Source organism: Polyodon spathula, chromosome 13, assembly GCF_017654505.1.
Source record: "Polyodon spathula isolate WHYD16114869_AA chromosome 13, ASM1765450v1, whole genome shotgun sequence".
Lineage (NCBI taxonomy): Eukaryota > Metazoa > Chordata > Actinopteri > Acipenseriformes > Polyodontidae > Polyodon > Polyodon spathula.
The window spans coordinates 29,261,246-29,284,119 of NC_054546.1; the positions used below are offsets into that span (position 1 = coordinate 29,261,246).

Here is a 22,874-nt window from a genome sequence, read left to right on the forward strand (position 1 = left end):
CCTCCTCCTCCCCCCTATCGCTAGACTTGAGATTGACAGTCCTCACTGTTCTATTGGAGCCATGGGCAGGTGGGCAGGATAGCTGTCGATCATTAGACGATTGTTTATCGAAGGACAAATAATTGAATGCACTTTTTCATGACAAATAATTTAATGGACTTTTTCATGCTTCAGTGCACTAAATAATTTTTTTGCTCAGTGTATTAAGCATTTTCTGAAAATTTGACACAATCATTGTAAGTGTTCTTTTATACTCCTTCCTGTCTTGTGTTGCATAAAAAGATATTTCAGGATTTCGCAATTTGTGTGGTCAGCATCTCTGTAGTTCAGTTTTATTATCACACAGGAAACAGTTCCGAATTTCCCACTTCACTGTGCAAGGGTATTTCAGCTACACAGTCCATTTATATGAACCGAAATCCTATGTGAAAGAATGTGGACTGTTAATATGACTGACAGAGTGAAAGTCTTCACACGTTAGGGTATCATGGTAACTATAGTTTTCCATACTATATGGGCATATCAGGGTCGTTGAGGAGACCTTCCCCTAGCTTGTGTCCCCTAGCTTGTGCCTAAACAGAATTCAATCACAGTAAAGAGGGGAGTGGTCAGTGTTTTCAGTGTGACAATAAAATTACAGCATCAGAAACACTGAGTGCTCAATGTTTTTTATTTGTTTCAAGATAGATAACTATTTTGCCTGCACCATTAAATTAAGAACTTCTTATTCAGCTCACTTCTCTGACTATTTACTGTGAACCACACTGAAGTGTGAAAATCCAGTTCAGTCAGGAAACTCATATGATTGATTATTTATTAAAACAGACTAGACAGCACCATTACATTATACATATTCTCACATTACGTTCTTTGGCTTTTGGCTTTGACTTTCGAGGTTCCCCAACTCATAAATGAGGCTGCAAATAAGTGGAGAAGCTGACCGTAGTGAAGTGTGGGGCAGGGTGGCTCCTCCCCAGAGCTACAGTCTGCACTGCTAATATAACAGTCAGAACTTCCTTTCTAGCTCGCTTCTCTACAGCTATGGAGTTAGACAGCATTTACACTGGGCTGCAGAAACCCTCAGAGAATGTCTACTCAACAGTAAACCAGACCCAGGGCAGGAGAGCCGGTTCAGAACAAGGAGGTAAGTATTTATGTGTCCGTTTGAATAGAGACTGTACAACATGCTGGCTGACAAGACAAACCAGGAGTATATTGCACTTGCTGAGGATAGAGCATGAATATTACAGCTTATGCTTAAGAATCCCAGGACTGAATGACAAGCAGGAGGGGTTCAGGTCAGGACTGAAGAGTTTTCGTGGCCCCTGACTGCCTGCTGGACTAGTATATTTTGACTCCATATTATTGCCAATACTGAACTGAACCTCCCTGTCTGCCTTTATAAAAGGTCACCATAGTAAAAGCAAAGCAGAATGTAGTAAAGTGATGAAATGGGTTGAAGTTGAGTATCCTGAAAATGAAGTTTAGAACTTTATTGAAACAAGGTGTTTGTTTTTATACTTGCTGACCATTTTAAACATGATGCTTTGAGACACTTTCTGCAGCCAGTTTCAATTTTTTGCTATTTCATGTACAAGGGTCCTATTCTTGTCTAGCAATCTGTCTGCATGCTACACTTTTACATATAGACGTGCTTATCTAATGTATGTTTTTGCAACCAAAGAACCTACTGTTATATTATACATTCTGTTAAAATAACCTTTTCGAGGGGATGGTTTTTGTGGGGGTATTTTATTTTATTCTATTTTTTATCTTTTTCAATGTCCTTGTTGTGAATCTGATATAGTTTGGTGTTACGTTAAAAAATAATACAAAATCTGGCTCCACATGAATTAAAATTATACATTAGTAACTGAAACCAGTAAAGATCACTGTTAAACATTAAAGCCCAGTGTGATTAATTCCTGAGTGAAAATTGACAGAAATTCACTGTTATTGTATTTCTGGTGTTGGCCAGGCCTACTCCTGGTGACATCACATGATTATCAGTTTCCTTACAAACATGATGAGTTTTCTGCATACCTCAAGTCCTACAAACATGCTTAAAAACACTGAAAATGATTTCAAGTGATACATCTCACAGGTTCTTTTATAGCTTATAAGTGATACAATATTAGCTCTTTAATGATATAATGGTCTTGTTGTATCTGCAGCTTGTATGCTCAATCAGGGATCTCTCCCAGTTCCCCTGGTCCAGCCCAGTTCTTCTTCCAGTGTCACCATTGCTCTGGGAGTTACAGTGTGTGTCTTACTGGTTGCAGTCGTCGGCATGGGAACAGCAAGTAAGAAAAAGAGGTTTAAGGGTTTCAGTTTTGAGTTATGAGCTATAACAAAGAATTAATTTGGTTAAGGATATATGGAGTGCTTGATTTTGAAATCACCAATTATCAGCACAGTTTATAAATCTGACAAGATAACTGTCCAAGAAGTATTTACGCATCTGAAACCTTCACAAGAGTTACACAGTACAGCTTAAGCATATTGGTAACTACCATATTGTTTTGTTGTTTTTTTTATTTGATAAAAATAAAAAAAAGAATAATCATCAAAAAGGTTTCTATCTGAAAAAAGATTAAAGTAAAGGACATGATAAAATATCAGGCACAAACTGAAGTCATTAATCAGGAAAAAAAAACAAAGATAATACATGAAGGGTAATGTTATAATGAGATTCGTACATTTGCAGGTAAAAGTAGTTTGAAATAAACAGTTGTAACTAAACTACCGCAGCGGGGATGAAATGAGTCACAGGACTGAAAAATGACTTTAATATATCACGGGTAGGTGTACAAAATCACAAAAACCAATATATATAAGAGAAGAGAGAGTAGGTGAGTTCTTTATTATTGATTTGGTGTGAACCATGCCCCAAACAGGTATTCACTGTTTTATTTTATTATTATTATATTTAATGCTGTAATTAAAAGCAGCAAATCTGGAATCCCATCCGGGTCTTGTTTAACTTCCAACACAGCAGTTTATTTCTATATATATATATATAGTAGTGTTCTGCTCAGCCAAAAGAGAGACAAGAAGCTGAAATCAGTTCCAAATCTTATTTCGGGAAGCTAACCTCTAGCACCTACTCAGAGACCACTGCTCTGACTGCTTCACTGCTTACTGGACCACAACTAAATCAGGACAGCAACAATAACCCATAATTGGTGGCGCAGGGCCCGTTTATAACAGCTTCACCCCTTTATGTTAATAGGGTGCCGGAGCTTTAAGCACATCCCATTGGTCCTCAGCAGCACACCAGGACCAATGGGCACAGACAAACAACAACCAATTACAGGGGAGACACAGACAGCACCACAGGTGCAGATTAGATTTACACATAGACACAGAGACAGGGTTATACAAGCGAAAGAAAACAAAGAAACGATGAGAAGAGAGTTTAGGAGAGTCAGGAGTGGATGAGTAGCGGCAAATTGAAACATTCAGCCAGGAGAAGAGTGGATTGGAGAAATGAGGACAGATAGGAATTTGGGCAGATTAAGAAAGGGAAAGGAGTGTTTGCAGAAGAATATCGAGGAGGGACAGATTAGTGGGGGGGGGTTGACAGGGTGACTTTGGACTGAAGAAAAATGATGGAGAAAAGGAGTAAAGGAGAGGAAGAAATGGAAAGTATAAATATGGAAAGTAAAAGAAAAAATGATTCAGGTGGGGAAAGGGAAGAAGGTTGTTGTTGATTATAAAATCAAAAATAAAAGAAAGATTTTAACAATGTTAACCCATTAAAAGTGGCTGTAGGGAGAGTAGAGGTAGTGAAAAAGGTTAATGGTGGAGGTTTATTAATTGAATGTATGAGTACGACTCAGAGGAAAAAAGTGCTGGGGTTAGAGGAGCTAGGCCAAATCCTAACTGAGAGTTACACAAGGCAGGAAAAGAAAATGTGTAAAGGAGCGACATATGGGGTGATAATGGACAATACAATAGAAGAGTTAGAGGAAGAGTTGGAAAAGGATCAGGTGGTGGAGGTAAGGCGTATTGGGAAAGGGGATGAAAAAGTTAAATCTACAACAGTAGTATTAACATTTGAACTAGAAAAAAAATGCTTTAGCAAGTAATTATGGGATTTCAAAGAGTGAATGAATATAGGCCATCACCTATAAGATGTATAAGTGCCAACTATTTGGTTATATAGCAGGCTCCTACAGGTGTAAAAGAAGATGTGCTAAGTGTGGAGGAGATCATGAGTTCAGGGATTGTGATGTAAAAGGACAGGGTAAGTGTTGTAACTATGGTGGGGAGCATAGTACAGCATTGAAAGGATGTCTGGAACAGACAAAAGCCAGGGTGATTCAAATAATGAAATTTGTGGAAAAAACTTTCTATGCAAGTGCAGTAAAAAGCTATAAAAAAAACAAATGGAAAAGAAAATACAAGAAAAGTTTCAGATGAATACAAGGCAGGAAAAGGCAATCAAGAGTATTACTAAAGTGACAGAGAAGGTAACCGAAGAAACGTTATTGATGAATAAAAAACAGTTTTTGCTGTTTATTATTGATATGATCAATTGTACTGCACAAACTAAGAGTAGGACAGAGAAGATGTAAACTGTGAGTAAAGCTGGAGAAAGATACTTGAGAATAAAGTTAATGTCTGTAGGACAGATAAATGAATTACTGGAATGTAATAAATAATGGGTATAAGAATTTTTCAATGGAATGCGTAAAGATTAATAGGAAATGGACAGGAATTTAAAAAATGTATAGTTGATTTTAAGCTAGTGGATATTTTTTGTATACAAGAGACATGGTTGATTCCACAACTAAATTTTAAAGTACCAGGGTATAAGGAAAGATAGAAAGGAAGGTAGAGGTTGTGTTTTCTGAAATTGTTATTGTTACCAAGTTGGAGATAGTGGGGGTACAAATAATATGGAGGATGGTGTGATAAGTGTGTTGAATATGTATAACCCTTGTAAGGAGTTAGATAAGGAAGAAATAATGAATATTATTGGGTCGGGAGATGATTTGTGGAGATTTTAATAGCCAGAATACATTATGGGGTAGTATGATAAATTATAAAAATGGAATGGTGATTGAAGAAATAATAGAAGATTTAAATTTGGTGGTTTTAAATTCTGGGGAAGGAACAAGAAATGATGTAAATACTGGGAAAAGTTCAGGGCTAGATGTATCTATTCTATCAGCAGTTGGGAGTTAAAGTGGACTGGAAGATATTAATGGATGAAGAAATGGGAAGTGATCATTTCCCAATAATTCTTACGATAGATGGGAAGACTAAGATTGATGAACAGGTGCAAGAAGAGAGATGGGATTATAAAAAAGCAAATTGGGAAGAATTTCACTACATCTGTAATAGAACTATTAAAGAAACTATAAACCAAGATGATGTAAATATTTTTAAGGAGGGGATAATAAATGCTATCAAGCAAGCAGCAAAAAAGAGCTATTCCAATTAGGAAAAGTAAGAATTACAGACTACAGACTAATTAAAGAAAGGAAATCTTGTCTGAGAAAAGTTTAAAAAAAAAAAACTATGTTGGCAGAAAAGGAAAAAAATGTTTTTAGGAAAAGGAAAAGGGAATATTGGCAGGATTATTGCACTAAAATAAGTTGTGATTCTAGTGTAAAGGATGTATGGAATAAAATGAAGGCAATGGCAGGAAAAGGGACAGAAAACAAATTATTTCCATTAAAGCAGGATGGAATAATTATAACGGACAATGAGAAGAAAGCCTCTATGCTGGGGTTAGCATTTGCTACAGTGGGGCAAGATAAGAATTATAATAGAGTTTTTAGATAAGAGGGGTCAATTTTGCACAAATAATTCAGTAATATTGGAAGATAGGGAAGATGTCAAAACAAAAATAAATGTGTCATTTTCAATGGATGAAAGCTGCGATTGAAAAAGGCAAGAATTCCTAGTTAGGTGAAGATAAGATTTCTTATATTATATATGAAATGTTACCAGATATAAGTTTATATCTATTATTAATAATAATATTATTAAAACGTTATAATAAGGTGTGGGAGTTGGGGGTGTTACCTAAAAATGGAAGAATGCTATCCTCTTTCCTATAAGTAAGGCAGGAAAGGATCCGGGTGAAGTGAGATTTTATCGTCCAATAGCATTGACAGCTAATATATGTAAAATTATGGAAAGGATGGTGTGTGAGAGAATGTGGTATTTTTTTGGAAATTAATGAGTGATTATCAAAGTGGGTTTCGTAAGAATAGATCGATGACAGATTAGTTGGTAAGCTTGTCTATTGAAGTCAAGGAGGCATTAAGTGAGAATGAGGTGGTTGGGGCAGTTTTTATTGACATAGAGTAAGCGTGATATATAAAATAGCATCACTGGGAATAAAAGGGAGGACTTTGTGATGGATCAGAGAGTTTCTGAAGGAATGAGGATTTAAAGTAAAAATTTATGAGAAGTTCTCTGAAAGATTTGAGTTACAAAATGGAACTCCACAAGGAAGTGTTATCAGACCTTTGCTATTTAATATAATGATAAATGATTTAGCTGAGAATACTTAGGTAGGATCAAGGTTTGTTTGCTGATGATGGGGGTTATTTATAAAAGAAGTAAACATATTGAAATAGTTTGGAGGGAATTGCAGGAGGCAATGAATAATCTGAAAAAGTGGTCAAATAAATAGGGCTTTAAATTAACAGTAACAAAAACAGAGATGCTCTTATTTTCACGAAGGAGAAGAGAGCAGGAGAAGTTAAATTTATTATACCAAGATAAGATTCTTAAAGAGGTGGAGGAATTTAAATACTTGGGAGTGTGGTTTGATAAAAAATTAACTTGGGGAAAACAAATAACTACTATAACAGATAAATGTAAAGGAAGGATAAATATTCTAAGAAGTATTTCAGGAATGAGTTGGGGAGCAAATAAAACTAGCATGATGATGATATACAGAGGGTTAATTAGGAGTGTAATAGACTACGGAAGTCAGAGTCTAGTGGGAACATGTAAAAGTGAGGTGGATAATCAGCAAGCTGAAGCAATAAGGGTATCTATAGGAGCTATGGAATCTGCTCCAACAAATGCTGTGCAGGTTTTGATAAATGAGGTGACATTGGAATTTAAGAGAACATGGCTAAGTATAAAATATTGGATAAAGTCTAACTCTCTGCATACAGAATTTCCTCCACGGAAAAGCATGGAAGATAGGTGGCTATACCATTATAAAAAGGAGAGGTGGGAAACAAATGGGAGCATGTTGAGGTATTGGATGCAAAAATGGATAAAGGAACTGGGAACTGAAAATCTTTAATTGGTAGAGAATGTTAATATAAAGGTGTGACCGGGATGGTTGGTGGAAAAAAAAAAATGTTTTATAGAATTGAGTGAGCAAGTGAAAAAAGGAGGGGAAACAATGGAATTGAAAGGAATGAGTCGAGCTTTTGTAGAGGAGAAGAGTATGGAGGCACTATGTATATATACTGATGGATCCAAGGATCCAAAAACAGGAAGAGTGGCGTATTATATTATGACGTATTATATCCCAGAATTGGATATCTGTAAAATAGCAAGGATATCAGACAGTCTATCAGTGTGTGCTGCAGAAATGGTAGCTATACTATTTGCAATAGTTAAAATAGCTGAAACAAAGCCTTAAAAAGCGGTCATGTTTTCAGATTCTTTAAGTGTACTTATTGCATTAAAAGGGGATTTTTATAATAGAAGAGATATCATGTTTGAAATAATACAACAATATAAGGAATGTGCAATAATGGGGATAAAAGTGATTTTAGTTTGGATTCCTGCTCACTCTGGCATTCTGGGCAATGAGATGGTAGCTCTTGCAACAAAAAAATTAGTTAAAAAGAGAGGAGATTGATTTGTTGATTCCGCTGGGGTCTCAGGAAATGATAGACTATGTGAAAAAAATTATAGTAAAAGAATGGCAGGAGAGATGGGATGAAAGCATAAAAGGAAGGTTTTATCATAATATCCAGAAAGAGGTGAATAATAGCTGGGTGAATAAAAGATTGGGAAGGAAAGAAGAAAGATTGTTGGATAGGTTAAGGATTGGACATAGTTCTTTAAATGAACATCTATTAAGACTGGGGAAACATGAAGATGGAAAGTGTGAAAAATGTAAAGTAGCGGAAACAGGAGAACAATATTTATTAAAATGTGAGAAATATGAGGAGCAGAGAAGGGAAATGGAGAGGAGGCTGAGGCGTCGTCAGGTGATAGGATTATGCTGAGCTTAATAAAAAAGCTGCCTTTAGGCCTCCGTGGTTCTGATGTCAGCGCCCCGCCCCTTGGGTGCTAAATAAGTATGCAGAGCATAGGAAGTTCAGCCTATTTTGCTTTCAACCTTTGATTGGGATTGAACATAACTGTATTGTTGTTCTTACATCACTCTTAATTTATTTAATTCAGTGTTTGTACACTCTGTTGCCTTAATTGTGCACGAGAAGATGGCAGCTTCCCCTTATCCAGGTTTATTTCACTGAATCTCTAGTTTTAGGTTCGCTGAGCGTGGGCTGCAAAATCACCGGGCTCGGCTGGTTTTGATGCCCGCTTTTAGCTCTCATATTCAACGTGCCACCTGGCACTGCCCCTTAAGCACTTGACTGAGTCTCTTACTATCAAGCTACTCGCTCTTTTCAGCTTGTTGACTCCTTGAGCCTGTCTCGCTATTATTATTAGAGCCTTTATTGTTAATTACTGTGATTTTTACTTGTAATTAACTTTTTGTTTTTCTTTCTTTCAGAAAAGAAACACGAGGTGTGTGTGTTGGCCTTGGGCCTACCTTAAGCACAGCAGATGTCTTTATTAGACCTTAGACTGCTCCAGACACTAGCTGCACACAGCATTTCTTGTAAACACCACCTGTTAGTTTAGGTCTCCGATCTAAATTTCAATCATTTTTTCGGAGGGATTATTCCCCAAGTGTGTTTCACCACGTCTTCGCAGCGACACACGCACATGTGCCCTGTGCCCTATGCACACCTGTGACCCATGCACATCCGTGCACACCCATGCCCCATGCACATCCGTGCCCCGTGCACCCAGTGCACACCCGTGCCCACAGTGAATACCCGTGCCACGTTCACATCCTTGCCCATGCACACCCATGCCCTTGCACCCATGCACACATGTGCACCCTGTGCATATCCATGCCCCGTGCACACCCTTGCCCTGTGAACATCTGTGCCCCATACACAGCCGAGCCCGTGCACTCCTGTGCACATTCGTGCCTGTGCACACCCATGCCCCGTTCACACCTGTGCCCCATCCACATCCGTACCCATGCACCCCGCGCATGCCCGTGCACATCCATGCTCATGCACACCTGTGCCCCGTGCACCCATGCATATACATGTCCCATGCACCCCCATGCACATCTGTGCCCCATGCACACCCGTGCTTGTGCACTTATCGTGCACCCCATGCACATACTTGCTTCACTGGTGCCCTGTGCACACCTGTGCCCGTGCACTCTCCTGTGCAACCCGAGCACGTGCGCTGCTGTGCACACTATTTTGGGCTTCCACGAGTGCAGCTCTTGCAGCCAGAACATGCCCCCAGAGGACCCGCATGAGTTTTGTGTCTCATGCCTCGGGTCAGAACATGCTGCCTTGGCCTTGACCAACAGAACATTCTGCACGATCTGTGAGAAGTTCCGGAGGCGGGTCCTCAAGGCTAGAGCCAACAGAGAACCATCTCCCGGCCGCCTACAGCTCTCTGGGTCACCCTCCCCATCTCTCAGGCAATGCTATCGCTCGCCTACTAGGACAGTGGGGCAGCGTCCTCGCTCCCCCTCAGAGGGACGCTCACCTCCAGCTAGGAAGCAAGTGCGCTCCAGGTCCCCTAAGGACCAGCCAAGCGGGATCTCGGCCCTCACGGACCAGATTGGCCTCTTTATGGAGGTGGTAATGGGGCAACAGTCGCTCATGATGAGCATGTTGTTAGCCTCTGGCACCACAGCCGCGCCGTTTCCCCGGCCTCCCAGTTTGACTCTTGAGCCGGAGCCTGAGCTTGAGCCTGAGCCCATCCCAGACTACGAGGAGGACATCTTCTGTCTGCAGGCTTCTGGTGACGAGGAGTTTGTACAGGAGGGACTTTTTTGCAGCTCGCTGGACGAGCTGCAGCAGTAACCGAAGGTATCTCCAGGGCCTGTGTTTGAGGCTCTGTTTGAGAGGGCGGCTCGATGCCTAGGGGTGGAATGGCCCAGAATCAAAGAGCCCCAGGGCTCCTGGTCCCCCTCGGCTACGCTGGTACATAGCAGGACACTGCCCCCTTTCCTTGACTTTGTCAGGGAAATCCAGTCTTCCTGGTCCAATCCAGCTTCAGCACATAGTACGGTTGCCGAAGCTCGGGTTTTTTCTTCCATGCAGGGAGCGGAATGTGCCGGCTTGGCAGCCTTCCCCCCGCTGGACACCGCCATTGTGGCCCTCATACAGGTGCCAGGTTCTATGAGTACTGCATATTCCCTTTTGGTCTGTCCCTTGCTCCTCGCACTTTTTCCAAGTGCATGGATGCCATTCTGACCCCCCAGTGGGTTCAGGGCATATGATTGATGAATTACCTAGACTACTAACTCATCTGCGCTCAGTCACAGGAGCAAGCCCTGGCACATACAGCATTGGTCACAGACCACCTCCAGTGGCTCGGTCTCAAGAACCTGCAGAAGTGCCACCTCACTCCAAGCCAACAATCAGATTTCCTGGGCCTCCACCTAGACTCAGTGTCTATGAAGGCCACATTGACAACTCAGAGATTTAACGCAATAGAGTCTTCCCTCTCCCTATTTAGGCTGAGGAAAACAGTAGCATGGTACTATGTACCAGTGGTACACGTGGTGGTGCGGTCAGAAAACACCACGGTAGTGGCGTATATCAACCGCCAGGGCAGCCTGGGATCTCCGAGCCTTCATCGTATGGCGGATCTGCTGTTACTGTAGTCACAACCCCGGCAGTCTTTTCTTCGAGCAGTCCACTTACTGGGCTGACTCAACCACGCAGCAGATCTCCTCTCCAGAGGAGGTCCCCTGGCATCAGAATGGCGTCTCCACCCCAGGGCTGTACAGCACATCTGGGAGTGGTTTGGCAAAACAGACGTCGATCTCTTCGCCTCGCGGGAGTCTACTCACTGCCCTCTTTGGTTCTCAATGAGAGACCTCGACAGTTCCTTAGGGGTCAACACCCTGGCCCACAAGTGGTCGGCTTGTCTCCTATATGCCTTCCAACCAATACCACTGCTCCCCGCCTTCCTAGAGAAGGTCAGGGTAGAGAAAGCTACAGTACTTCTGGTAGCTTCTCAGTGGCCCTGAAGAACTTGGTTCACGATGCTGATACAACTCCTGCACGGCCAGCCGAGGCAGATTTCCCTGCGGGCAGATCTCCACTCTCAGGCTCAAGGTGATCTGTGGCACCTGAACCCCCAGCTGATGCAGCTATGGGTCTGGCCCCTGAACGGGAACGCCTGTCAACCCTAGGGCTGTCATCGGCAGTTATTGCATCACAATACGCTTATAAGTGGCAGTTATTTCAGGACTGGTGTCTGGCCCAGGGCCACATGGAAGGTGTACTTAGCAGCCATATCTGCTTGTCATATATGCATAGATGGATTATCGCCTGGGAACCATTTCCTAGCATCCCAATTTCTTAAGGGTGCGAGGAGGCTGCGTCCTCCCAGGACATCTAGCCTCCCCTCGTGTCGCCTTGATGTGGTGCTGGAAACACGTACAAAACGTCCCTTTGAGCCACTCCACACTGTGGATCAGAAGCTCATGTCTCTAAAGACTGCATTTTTGATGGCTATTGCTACAGCAAAACGTGTGGGTGAGCTGTTTATACTTTCAGTGCATCCTTCTTGCACTCTCTTCGCTGGAGACAGGTCTAGAGTCTCCATGTGACCAAACTCTGCAATTTTGCCTAAAGTAATATCCCCGTTTACACGTAAACCAATCTGTGGAGTTCTCCTCCTTTCTCTGGAGGAGCAATGGTTGCACATGCTCTGCCCGGTGCGGGCATTGAGATGCTATATTAACCATACAAGGGGTGTCAGACACACTGAACAGTTGTTTGTGTGTTATGATTCTAGAACGCTGGGTCAGGCATTGTCTACACAACGTCTGTCCCATTGGATAGTGGACACCATTTGCTCTGGCTTATGAATCTGCTGCCCCCTCCAGGGACAATTGAAGGCCCATTCTACCAGGGGTATGGCGACGTCCTGGGCTCTCTTTCGAGGTGTCCCAGTGTCAGAAATATGTGCTGCGGCTAGCTGGGCTACACCGTACAATTTAGTGAGGTTCTACAGACGGTCTTGGATTCTACAGTGGCTTGCGAAAGTATTGACCCCCCTTGGCATTTTTCCTATTTTGTTGCCTTACAACCTGGAATTAAAATGGATTTTTTGGGGGTTTGTATCATTTGATTTACACAACATGCCTACCACTTTGAAGATGCAAAATATTTTTTATTGTGAAACAAACAAGAAATAAGACAAAAAAACAGAAAACTTGAGCGTGCATAAGTATTCACCCCCTCAAAGTCAATACTTTGTAGAGCCACCTTTTGCAGCAATTACAGCTGCAAGTCTCTTGGGGTATGTATCTATAAGTTTGGCACATAGCCACTGGGATTTTTGCCCATTCTTCAAGGCAAAACTGCTCCAGCTCCTTCAAGTTGGATGGATTCCGCTGGTGTACAGCAATCTTTAAGTCATAACACAGATTCTCAATTGGATTGAGGTCTGGGTTTTGACTAGGCGATTCCAAGACATTTAAATGTTTCCCCTTAAACCACTCGAGTGTTGCTTTAGCAGTATGCTTAGGATCATTGTCCTGCTGGAAGGTGAACCTCCGTCCCAGTCTCAAATCTCTGGAAGACTGAAACAGGTTTCCCTCAAGGATTTCCCTGTATTTAGCGCCATCCATCATTCCTTCAATTCTGACCAGTTTCCCAGTCCCTGCCGATGAAAAACATCCCCACAGCATGATGCTGCCACCACCATGCTTCACTGTGGGGATGGTGTTCTCGGGGTGATGAGAGGTGTTGGGTTTGTGCCAGACATAATGTTTCCTTAATGGCCAAAAAGCTCAATTTTAGTCTCATCTGACCAAAGTACCTTCTTCCATATGTTTGGGGAGTCTCCAACATGCCTTTTGGCGAACACCAAACGTGTCTGCTTATTTTTTTCTTTAAGCAATGGCTTTTTTTCTGGCCACTCTTCCGTAAAGCCCAGCTCTGTGGAGTGTATGGCTTAAAGTGGTCCTATGGACAGATACTCTAATCTCCGCTGTGGAGCTTTGCAGCTCCTTCAGGGTTATCTTTGGTCTCTTTGTTGCCTCTCTGATTAATGCCCTCCTTGCCTGGTCCGTGAGTTTTGGTGGGCGACCCTCTCTTGCCAGATTTGTTGTGGTGCCATATTCCTTCCATTTTTTAATAATGGCTTTAATGGTGCTCCGTGGGATATTCAAAGTTTCGGATATTTTTTTATAACCCAACCCTGATCTGTACTTCTGCACAACTTTGTCCCTGACCTGTTTGGAGAGCTCCTTGGTCTTCTTGGTGCCGCTTGCTTGGTAGTGCCCCTTGCTTAGTGGTGTTGCAGACTCTGGGGCCTTTCAGAACAGATGTATATATACTGAGATCCTGTGACAAATCATGTGACACTTAGACTGCACACAGGTGGACTTTATTTAACTAATTATGTGACTTCTGAGGTAATTGGTTGCACCAGATCTTATTTAGAGGCCTAATAGCAAAGGTGGTGAATACATATGCACGCACCACTTTTCCGTTATTTATTTTTTAGAATTTTTTTAAACAAATTATTTTTTTTATTTCACTTCACCAGTTTGGACTATTTTGTGTATGTCCATTACATGAAATCCAAATAAAAATCCATTTTAATTCCAGGTTGTAAGGCAACAAAATAGGAAAAATGCCAAGGGGGGTCAATACTTTTGCTGTTAAAGACCCTCTGTTCATAGAACAGTATTAGGACATATGTCTTTTGAACCAGACACTAAGGCGCTGTATATTTTTTACAAGTAGACCGATCCTGTCCTACTGCCGCATGGTCTCCCTTGCGACTGCTTTGGAACACAGTACCCATTAGTTGGTGGCTATTTTTGAATTGAAAGAGAACTTAAGGTTGCGGATGCAAGCCCGGTTCTCTGAAAGAGAAAACAGCCATCAAGCAGCGAGGTTGCTTCGAGGTAGCCCTTTTGGCCTGAAGCAAAAGAGGCTGAGCTTCCTACACTCTGCATAGTCATTCAGCACACGAGGTGCGGGGCGCTGACATCAGAGATACGGAGGCCTAAAGGCAGCTTTTTTTTTATTAAGCTCAGCATAATTCTATCACCTGACGGCGATACCCATTAGTTGATGGCTATTTTCTCTTTCAGAGAACTGGGGTTGCATCCGCAAACTTAAAGTACATGAGTTCAACATAAAGATCTTGCTGGGAAAAGGGAAAGAGGAAGGGAGACTGAAAAGAGAAAAGATACTGACGAAGTATATAAAGGAAACAGGAAAAAAAGGGAAGTTATAAATAATAAATAATGACAGAAAAATAAAGTAAATCAAAGAAAGACAAAGGACTACAGAGGGCACTAATCATCTAAAATAATACATGATAATGCACCCTATAGATTAAGAAGAAGAAGAAGAAGAAGAAGAAGAAGAAGAAGAAGAAGAAGAAGAAGAAGAAAGAAGAAGAAGAAGAAGAAGAAGAAGAAGAAGAAGGCTTATACTAGTAATCTTCAGGAAATACAAAGGGAAAAGGGAAAACAATACAGCGGGAATTAATGCACGCAAACATAATTGCATGAATCACTACTATATAATATATATATATATATATATATATATATATATATATATATATATATATACACAGTGGCTTGCAAAAGTATTCAGACCCCTGACCAATTCTCTCATATTACTGAATTACAAATGGTACATTGATATTTCGTTCTGTTCGATATTTTATTTTAAAACACTTAAACTCAAAATCAATTATTGTAAGGTGACATTGCTTTTATGTTGGGAAATATTTTTAAGAAAAATAAAAACTGAAATATCTTGCTTGTATAAGTATTCAATCCCCATACATTAATATTTGGTAGAGCCACCTTTCGCTGCAATAACAGCTTTAAGTCTTTTGGGGTAAGTATGTACCAGCTTTGCACACAGTGACAAAGTGATTTTGGCCCATTCTTCTTGGCAGATTTTCTCCAGGTTGTTCAGGTTGGTTGGACGAGGCTTGTGGACCGCCATTTTCAAATAGTGCCACAGATTCTCAATGGGATTGAGATCAGAACATTGACTGGGCCACTGTAGGACATTCACCTTTTTGTTCTTGAGCCACTCCAATGTTGCTTTGGCCTTGTGCTTGGGATCATTGTCCTGCTGAAAGGTGAATTTTCTCCCAAGCTTCAGTTTTTTAGCGGACTGAAGCAAATTCTCTTGCAGTATTTTCCTGTATTTTGCTCCATCCATTCTTCCTTCAATTGTTTCAAGATTCCCAGTCCCTGCTGATGAGAAGCATCCCCACAGCATGATGCTGCCACCACCATACTTCACTGTAGGGATGGTGTGTCTTGAGGCATGGGCAGTGTTAGGTTTGCGGTACATATAGCGCTTTGAGTTTTGGCCAAAAAGCTCTATCTTGGTCTCATCTGACTAGAAAACCTTTTCCCACATCGCAGCTGGGTCACTCTCATACTTTCTGGCAAACTCCAGACGTGCTTTCAGATGGTACTTTTTGAGTAACGGTTTCTTTGTCCTCGTTAGGGCAATTTCTTTCATCGGTGCAAACTGGGAGCTTCCACAGCACAGGGGTTGAATACTTATGCAAGCAAGATATTTCAGTTTTTTTTTTATTTTTCTTAAAAATATTTTCCAACATAAAACCAATGTCACCTTACAGTAATTGATTTTGAGTTTAAGTGTTTTAAAATAAAATATCGAACAGAACGAAATTTCAGTGTACCATTTGTAATTCAGTAATATGAGAAAATTGGTCAGGGGTCTGAATACTTTTGCAAGCCACTGTATGTATATATATATATATATATATATATATATATATATATATATATATATATATATATATATATATATAATATATATATCCATCATCACAATTATGTTTGTGTGCTTAACCACACTAATATATATATATATATATATATATATATATATATATTACTTATATATATATATATATGATTACTGCATATAACCTGTTACGTTATCGGCATTTGAGTCCGTAAACAAAACATAACTTGTAACAATTACGACATTACAATGAAACCTACGATGTAATTCAGTAATGAAGACAACACAAAAGTGTAACTTTTGAGGTCAAAAAATTAACGTCTCGAATGCATTTCCGTAAGTCAAATCACCTGGCTTTTAAAGTGGACCGGTGTGTGTGTGTTATATATATATATATATATATATATATATATATATATATATATATATATATATATATATATACACAAGTACCTTTAAATACAGTATAATTGTAAATCTCGAAAAACTACTCACTTCTAAATCTTTTGTAGTCATCTTTGTATTACTTTAGTATAAATACATATTAATTTGGATTCATATGTTGGTTTTTTCTGACTTTATGTGAATGAAAAGACACACATTTGCCCTTTTTCCCTTTGGAAATAGTGATATTTTGAAATATCACTGTCCTGGTCACAAAAGCAAGGTTTGTGGGGAATAATAGCCATAAGCAATTAGGAAATAACACTTACTACCCAGGAACAAAAATTATGTTACATAGTGTAATCTGTGCATTGAATTGTGGGATTGTAATCCTGGGCAAGATGTAATGTCTGATTAAAACAAAATATATAAAGATATCCCAGTTCCCACAGAGGTACCTCTTGAGTTAGGGTTAAGCAATGGTAACATTTACACAATAAGTCAGTTGCATTTGCTAGTTTTGCAAATGTTTTCATTGTGAATTTACAGCCTCCGTACGGCAGTACAACAGTAAACCCCCGGGAAAATTCGCTTACATTCAGCTTTAATTGCAGAAGTTAATTGTCACTGATTGGTACTCAATTGTTAAGGAAGGACTTCTTTTCTTGTTTTGAAATGCACCCCATTGATTTATTTAATACTTGCCAAAAAATACTTTGTAAAAGTAATTACTTGAAAATACCAGCACAGCCCTATAGGTGACATTTGTTATTTACGGCCATTGGGGTCACCTGTTGATCTTCAATCCTTTTGATAAAATGAAAAGACTACACAAAGATTGAGTTAGTTACAAAATCACAGTTAAAGAGGGAGGTCCAAGCAGAAACAACAATTAAAATCATAAAGAAAACACACAATAGGATATTAAACAGGTAAGAAATGCATTAGGAAAATATAGATGATATAAAATTGTTTAATAATTGGACTACTTTGAATTCCAGTTCTATGGATACAAGGAACACACTGTATTGCTGGAAATAGCAGCAGTGCGTCACAGAGTTCAACAAACTCTTATATGAAGAATAGCAACGGCCTGGTGAGATCATTTTGTTGGGATCAAGACATTGGAGATGAAGGTAAATCTTAGTTCTCTTATTAGAGTAACGCATTTCTGCATTCAGACTCAAAATGTCTAACTTTCACTGTGACATTCCGTTGTTGCAAAACTTAAACGTACAGAAAAATGATTTTACAAAGTCTGCATTAGCTCAACCCGCAAGAGCATTAAAATGACTGCCTCAAATGACTGTGAAGAACTCCAGACAAAGGTATGGCTCAGTTGTGCTGTACTAATATGCTTCAAAATATTTCCTGAGTAATTCCATCAGGGTGGAATATGTGCTGATTATCAATCCCTGGTACCAAAGCTCTGGTATGAATAGTGGCATGCATATACTGACACATACTCAGGTAGAGCAAGTACACATACACTGGTAGAGCACTGACACAAACACATTTTTCTGTACAAATTGAAATCTCATGAGTACCTCTGCAGAAACACATCAGCAGTCTCTGTGTCATTCATTGACTCATTTCTGGACTTTTTCACTGTACTTCTGTTTTCTATAAATTAGATTTTTTTTTTTTTTGAGTGTACTGATTTGTCTTTTTGTATCTGTATCCTGGAATCAGAGTAGAACATGGCTGCTGTAATAAAGTGCCTTACCATATACTCACATCTTGATGAGTATCAATACAGCAATTAAGTTTGCAGTTAGTGAAACCTGTTTAGGAACCTCTGCTATCAGAGGCATCAGCTCAAAAGTTTACTTGACTTTGATTCTTCTGGTTTTACCCTAGTATTTCTGATTGTTTGAAGAAATGATACTTACTGTTGAACTCATTACACTGTCCAAAAATGGCATTAGTGAAAACTTTTCTAATCACAATGTATGCTGATGGATATAAGGTTTGGGATGAAGCAGTTATTTTTTGTTGACTCCCATACTATGCTGTTCAGTGGGTTGTTGCTAATAAGTAGAAGGTGACAGTAACGGAAGTGATCATAACTTAAACAACATATTATTTTCAATGTACAGCTGATCTGTGTGCAATCTGTCCAAGGACCTGGAGGTGGAGGCACAGGGGAAGCTGTTATGACTTTTCCTTGATACCACAGTCATGGGTGTCCAGTAACAATACCTGTTCTAAAGATGGAGGTCATCTCGTTGTGATTAATGACCAGCAGGAGTTGGTAGGACCAAACTAAAATAGAAATAACAATAATGTCTGTAGCCGATTTATTGTTACATATTAGTACGGACTCATTAAAGCAATTGCAGCTATCAAAATAATTCCATAAAAATGCCTCCTCCATTCACATCCCTTCATTGTGCAGATTTGAAAGAATCACATATTATAGCACATATGTATTTTCATTTTACTCTTTTACTAAACTAGGTCAAATAAATCTCTGTTTACAAGCCAAGCTTTTAGACCGCCTTGCGCTTACTGGGTCATTTTACCTGAAAGTAATTTTATTCCCACCTCTTCACTGGCTTCTTCCTGTCAACAACCAACCAGCCTCAATTCTCAAATGACTGGCATGCTTTCAGCCAGTAACGTGCTTTGACCGAAAAAACACTGCTGAAGTGAAATGACCCAGGGAGCGCATGTGCCAACAGATAACCCAATAATAAGGCATAAAAAATAAGGGCTTCCTTTAATGTAAAGTAGTACCACATATGTTGAAAAATAATAATACATGTGCGCTATGACATGTGTTTCATTCAAAACTGCACACTTGAGGTATATGTAGTTAATGGATGTTCAAAATGGTTAAGATTTATGTAATTATTTTACCAGCTACATAAGTGGCTGACACTATACAGATTAATTCCCTGGTAATGGTGGTGTTTCGGTGGATTACAAAGAGATTAACTTCTACTTTATTGGGATGTTTAAATTAAATATAGTCTCATAATATGTTCATCTCACCAGGAATTCCTACGTGGTAAGATGGTAGGAGGTACATTTTACTGGATTGGGCTGAAAGGCAAATTGAGCCTAGAAGAATGGCACTGGGTGGACAACACAACTTTCAATGAAACACTGTGAGTTTTATCTTTATTAATCTTGGCTTGACTGCACATAGCCCAAATCCAGTAATGCTGTAGCCATCCCCTGCTTCTGAAGTATATCTTCATCATTATTAGTATTGCCCTAGCACCAAACCTACCTATCATCAAATCTACCTATCTTCATGGTATCAAATCACTTCCAGTGTACGATTTCTTAAAGCTCAACTAAGATCCAGTTCAAGCAGTAGGTAGCAGTAGGTAGCAGAAGCTTTTTATTCTGTACTTTACTTGAAATATCTGCATATCCCATATAGACGTATAACATACAAGCAAAGAACCTTGAGATCTGATGATAAGGGACAACAGCGATAATGATGTATGAGCTAAAAGGATATGTGTATGGATATTAAAACCTTGCTTAATACTCATTTAAGCTAGAGTGGTTGCATATTTAAACACCTGGTTTATTTAATGAATAAACCTGCACTTTCTCAAACTGTTTTGTATTGGTGGAATTTCACTTTTTACCATGTTGCCCTCTGGGTATCCTGCGAACTCACAGGAGTCATACATTTGTTACTTTGTTTCTTCCAGGTTTGCCTTTAACAACACTGATCACAGAGGACGGGACTGTGTTATCATTTCTAACACTAAGAAATATTCAGAACCATGTGAGACAGGGAGACCCAGGATTTGTGAGAGGAAAGCTCTCCTGTTGTCACCCAATCTTTGACCACTTTCAAGAAAGATTGTAAATTCACTGCAGAAGAGGAGGGTATTTTTTTTTAAATGCCTCAAAGAATGCCTTGCCAACAAGCAAAACTTTGTTTTTTTATTTTTTGTTTAAAATAAAAGTGAGCAAACCTGTGCTTAATTCTCATCCCTGTTGTTTCCTGTGTTAACCTTCCTGACTCAGCTCTGTTATAGTTGTAATGAAATGGTATCTCAACCCATTGAATTGAAAGGAAAGGGAAGGGTTAAGGATATATATGAACTGCAAACCATACAGTTCAAAGATGAAGGTGTTACCATTCAACTAAACAGCAAGCTTTGTAGTTGAGAGTTAAGTACAGTTCTTATGCTGATGTCAATATTATTCACTCACCAGCTGCTAAGATGAGATTTGTTACATCCCCCCCACCCACAACCCCATCCTTAATCAAAGCTCGTCTTCAAGTATTTCCACAAGTTCTTCACCTAGGCTCAGGGAGGGAGTTTCAACAACAGACCTGTAACCGTGACCGCTTGCTCTCCCCAAAGATTTTCTTGGTTCTGCTGTTATTAAAACCTGCAAATGCTGCCCTTCTGATAGTTCATTGACCTTGATTAAAAAGCTGTGGTGTTAGTTGTCCTGCCCTCATCTACTGTAATTTGAAACAAAATAATATTTGCATTAAATAATATCTAGAAGAACAGTTCAGATCGACAATCACAATTGGACACAACATTGAGTTTTATGATGAGTGAATGTGTCTTTTCACATTGACCAAATGATCTGAATACTTTGAGGAACATGGCACAGGCCTGCAACACTTCCATGGCCAGCATGCTTTAGGCATTGTGTTAAATCTCAGTGATGCTTAGGGTGATCACAGATCACCTCCCTATCTCTTATGATGCAAGTTCATTCTGTCACTAATAGAACAACAACTGACCTTTATTAATCTTGGCTTGAATGAGCGTAGGCCAAATCCAGCAGCCATCCCTGTGTCTAAAGTATATCTGCATCATTATTGGTATTGCCATAGTTAGTTATAAATCAGTTCCATTCTCCTCTATGGCTGACAAAATACTTTAGGACTACAGCAATTGTTGAAAATTGTAGATTGTTGTGCTAAAACCATAGAAAACAACCTTCTAGACCCAGTATGAAAGCTCCTAAATGAGATTATAAATTGACCTTTGGTTTCAATCACCACTGATTCCCTCTCTTACTGGCTGTAACAGTGTGAGCAGCCCTGCACAGTGTATTTTAAGAATGGGTCTCCCCCTCCGCCCATGTTATTTTGTGTTTGTATTATCATGTACAGTATTTATTTGTTTATATATAGAAATGTCGGCGAAGCCGTGCATTTGTTATTGTATTTTTATGACAGCGTAGCTGTGTTTTGGTTTTGTTATTGTTTTTATTTTGAAACGTGTTCTGGCAGAGGCAAAGGAGTAAGTCGTCCTCTGCCAGGAATGATTAAAAACCTTGTGCAGAAGGTGGCCATCTCCCGAATTAATTAAGTGATTCATTTGTTGCTAAATCGGGAGTTGGTCACCTGCATAAAAGCCTGCAGCTCTCTCACTCCGGGTGGGTGTACAGAGGAGAGTACGGGAGAGCGAGAGAAGAGAGAAATTAAATAAGATACAGGAACAGTGAATGCAATCGCCCAGCCTGACCTATATTTCTGTTGGAGATTTTATTTTTGTTTAACCTTTTATTTTTGTGTTTGTTTTTTTTTAAATATTTATTTTTGTTATTTGATAATAAAACGGCGCAAGGGCCATTGCACCGTACCTACAGTGCTCTGTGTTTTCAATTCCTAACTCTGGCCTGATGTCACCGCTTATCCATTTCCTGTCACACTGGCAAACCCTTTTTGAACTTCAATAATTACAGAAAATACTGTATAAAGTTAGATTAAAAAAAACCTTTTAGACCTGCAGCAACTGCTGAACCCAATATGAAAGCACCTTATTGAGATCATGAAACTGAGTCTTCATTGTAAACCAGTACCAACCCAGTTTTGCAGGTACTGAAGATAAATAGTTGTGATAAAACGTGGTGAACAACTGCAGCTACTCAACCCAATATGAAAGCTCCTTCTTACATACAATTAAAATTTCTTAGAAATAGACAGACACTGATAACCTCTGGGTGTCCCTACCTGTAGTGCACTCTACAGAGCCTCTCTGTCCTGTACACAAAGTAACATTATAAAAGCCTGTATTGAACTACAGCAGCTACCCAACATGGTGTCTGTATAGAGTTGTAATCTAGTGTACTGGCATTGCCTGCAGTGTGCTGGTCAGAGCCTCGCTGTACTGTCCTGTTACACACTATAATGCTGGCATGACCTCACTGTGAAATATAAATTTCTAATTAGATCAGTTCTATGACAGAACTAGCTATTGAGAGGGCCATCATTTACACTGCAGAGATTCTAAGCAGCAGAGCGGGATCAGAGCAATAATTCTGTGCCTCTTTGAACAGAAGCTGTAATACATGCCAGCTCACTAGAGTGCATTCTTAAACCAGTAAGATATTTTGCTGGTTGAGGATAGTAAGTCAAAGGTTAAATTAATACAATAAGAACATTAGTTGAGTTATTAGCAGTCCTGGTGTGAATGGCCTCGCTGTCATTTAATTGTGAGGTGGTTTTGT

General features: G+C 39.7%; 1 protein-coding gene across 1 annotated transcript; it reads left to right on the forward strand.

Annotated features, from left to right (window-relative positions):
• Positions 1-989: 989 nt before the first annotated feature.
• Positions 990-20,373, forward strand: LOC121325374 (C-type lectin domain family 4 member E-like). The gene is made up of 6 exons (XM_041267821.1): positions 990-1,144; positions 2,175-2,303; positions 17,426-17,560; positions 18,524-18,678; positions 19,425-19,537; positions 20,099-20,373. Exons 1-6 carry the CDS (start codon positions 1,042-1,044, stop codon positions 20,235-20,237), a joined length of 774 nt encoding a protein of 257 aa, XP_041123755.1. The 5' UTR covers positions 990-1,041; the 3' UTR covers positions 20,238-20,373.
• Positions 20,374-22,874: the final 2,501 nt, after the last annotated feature.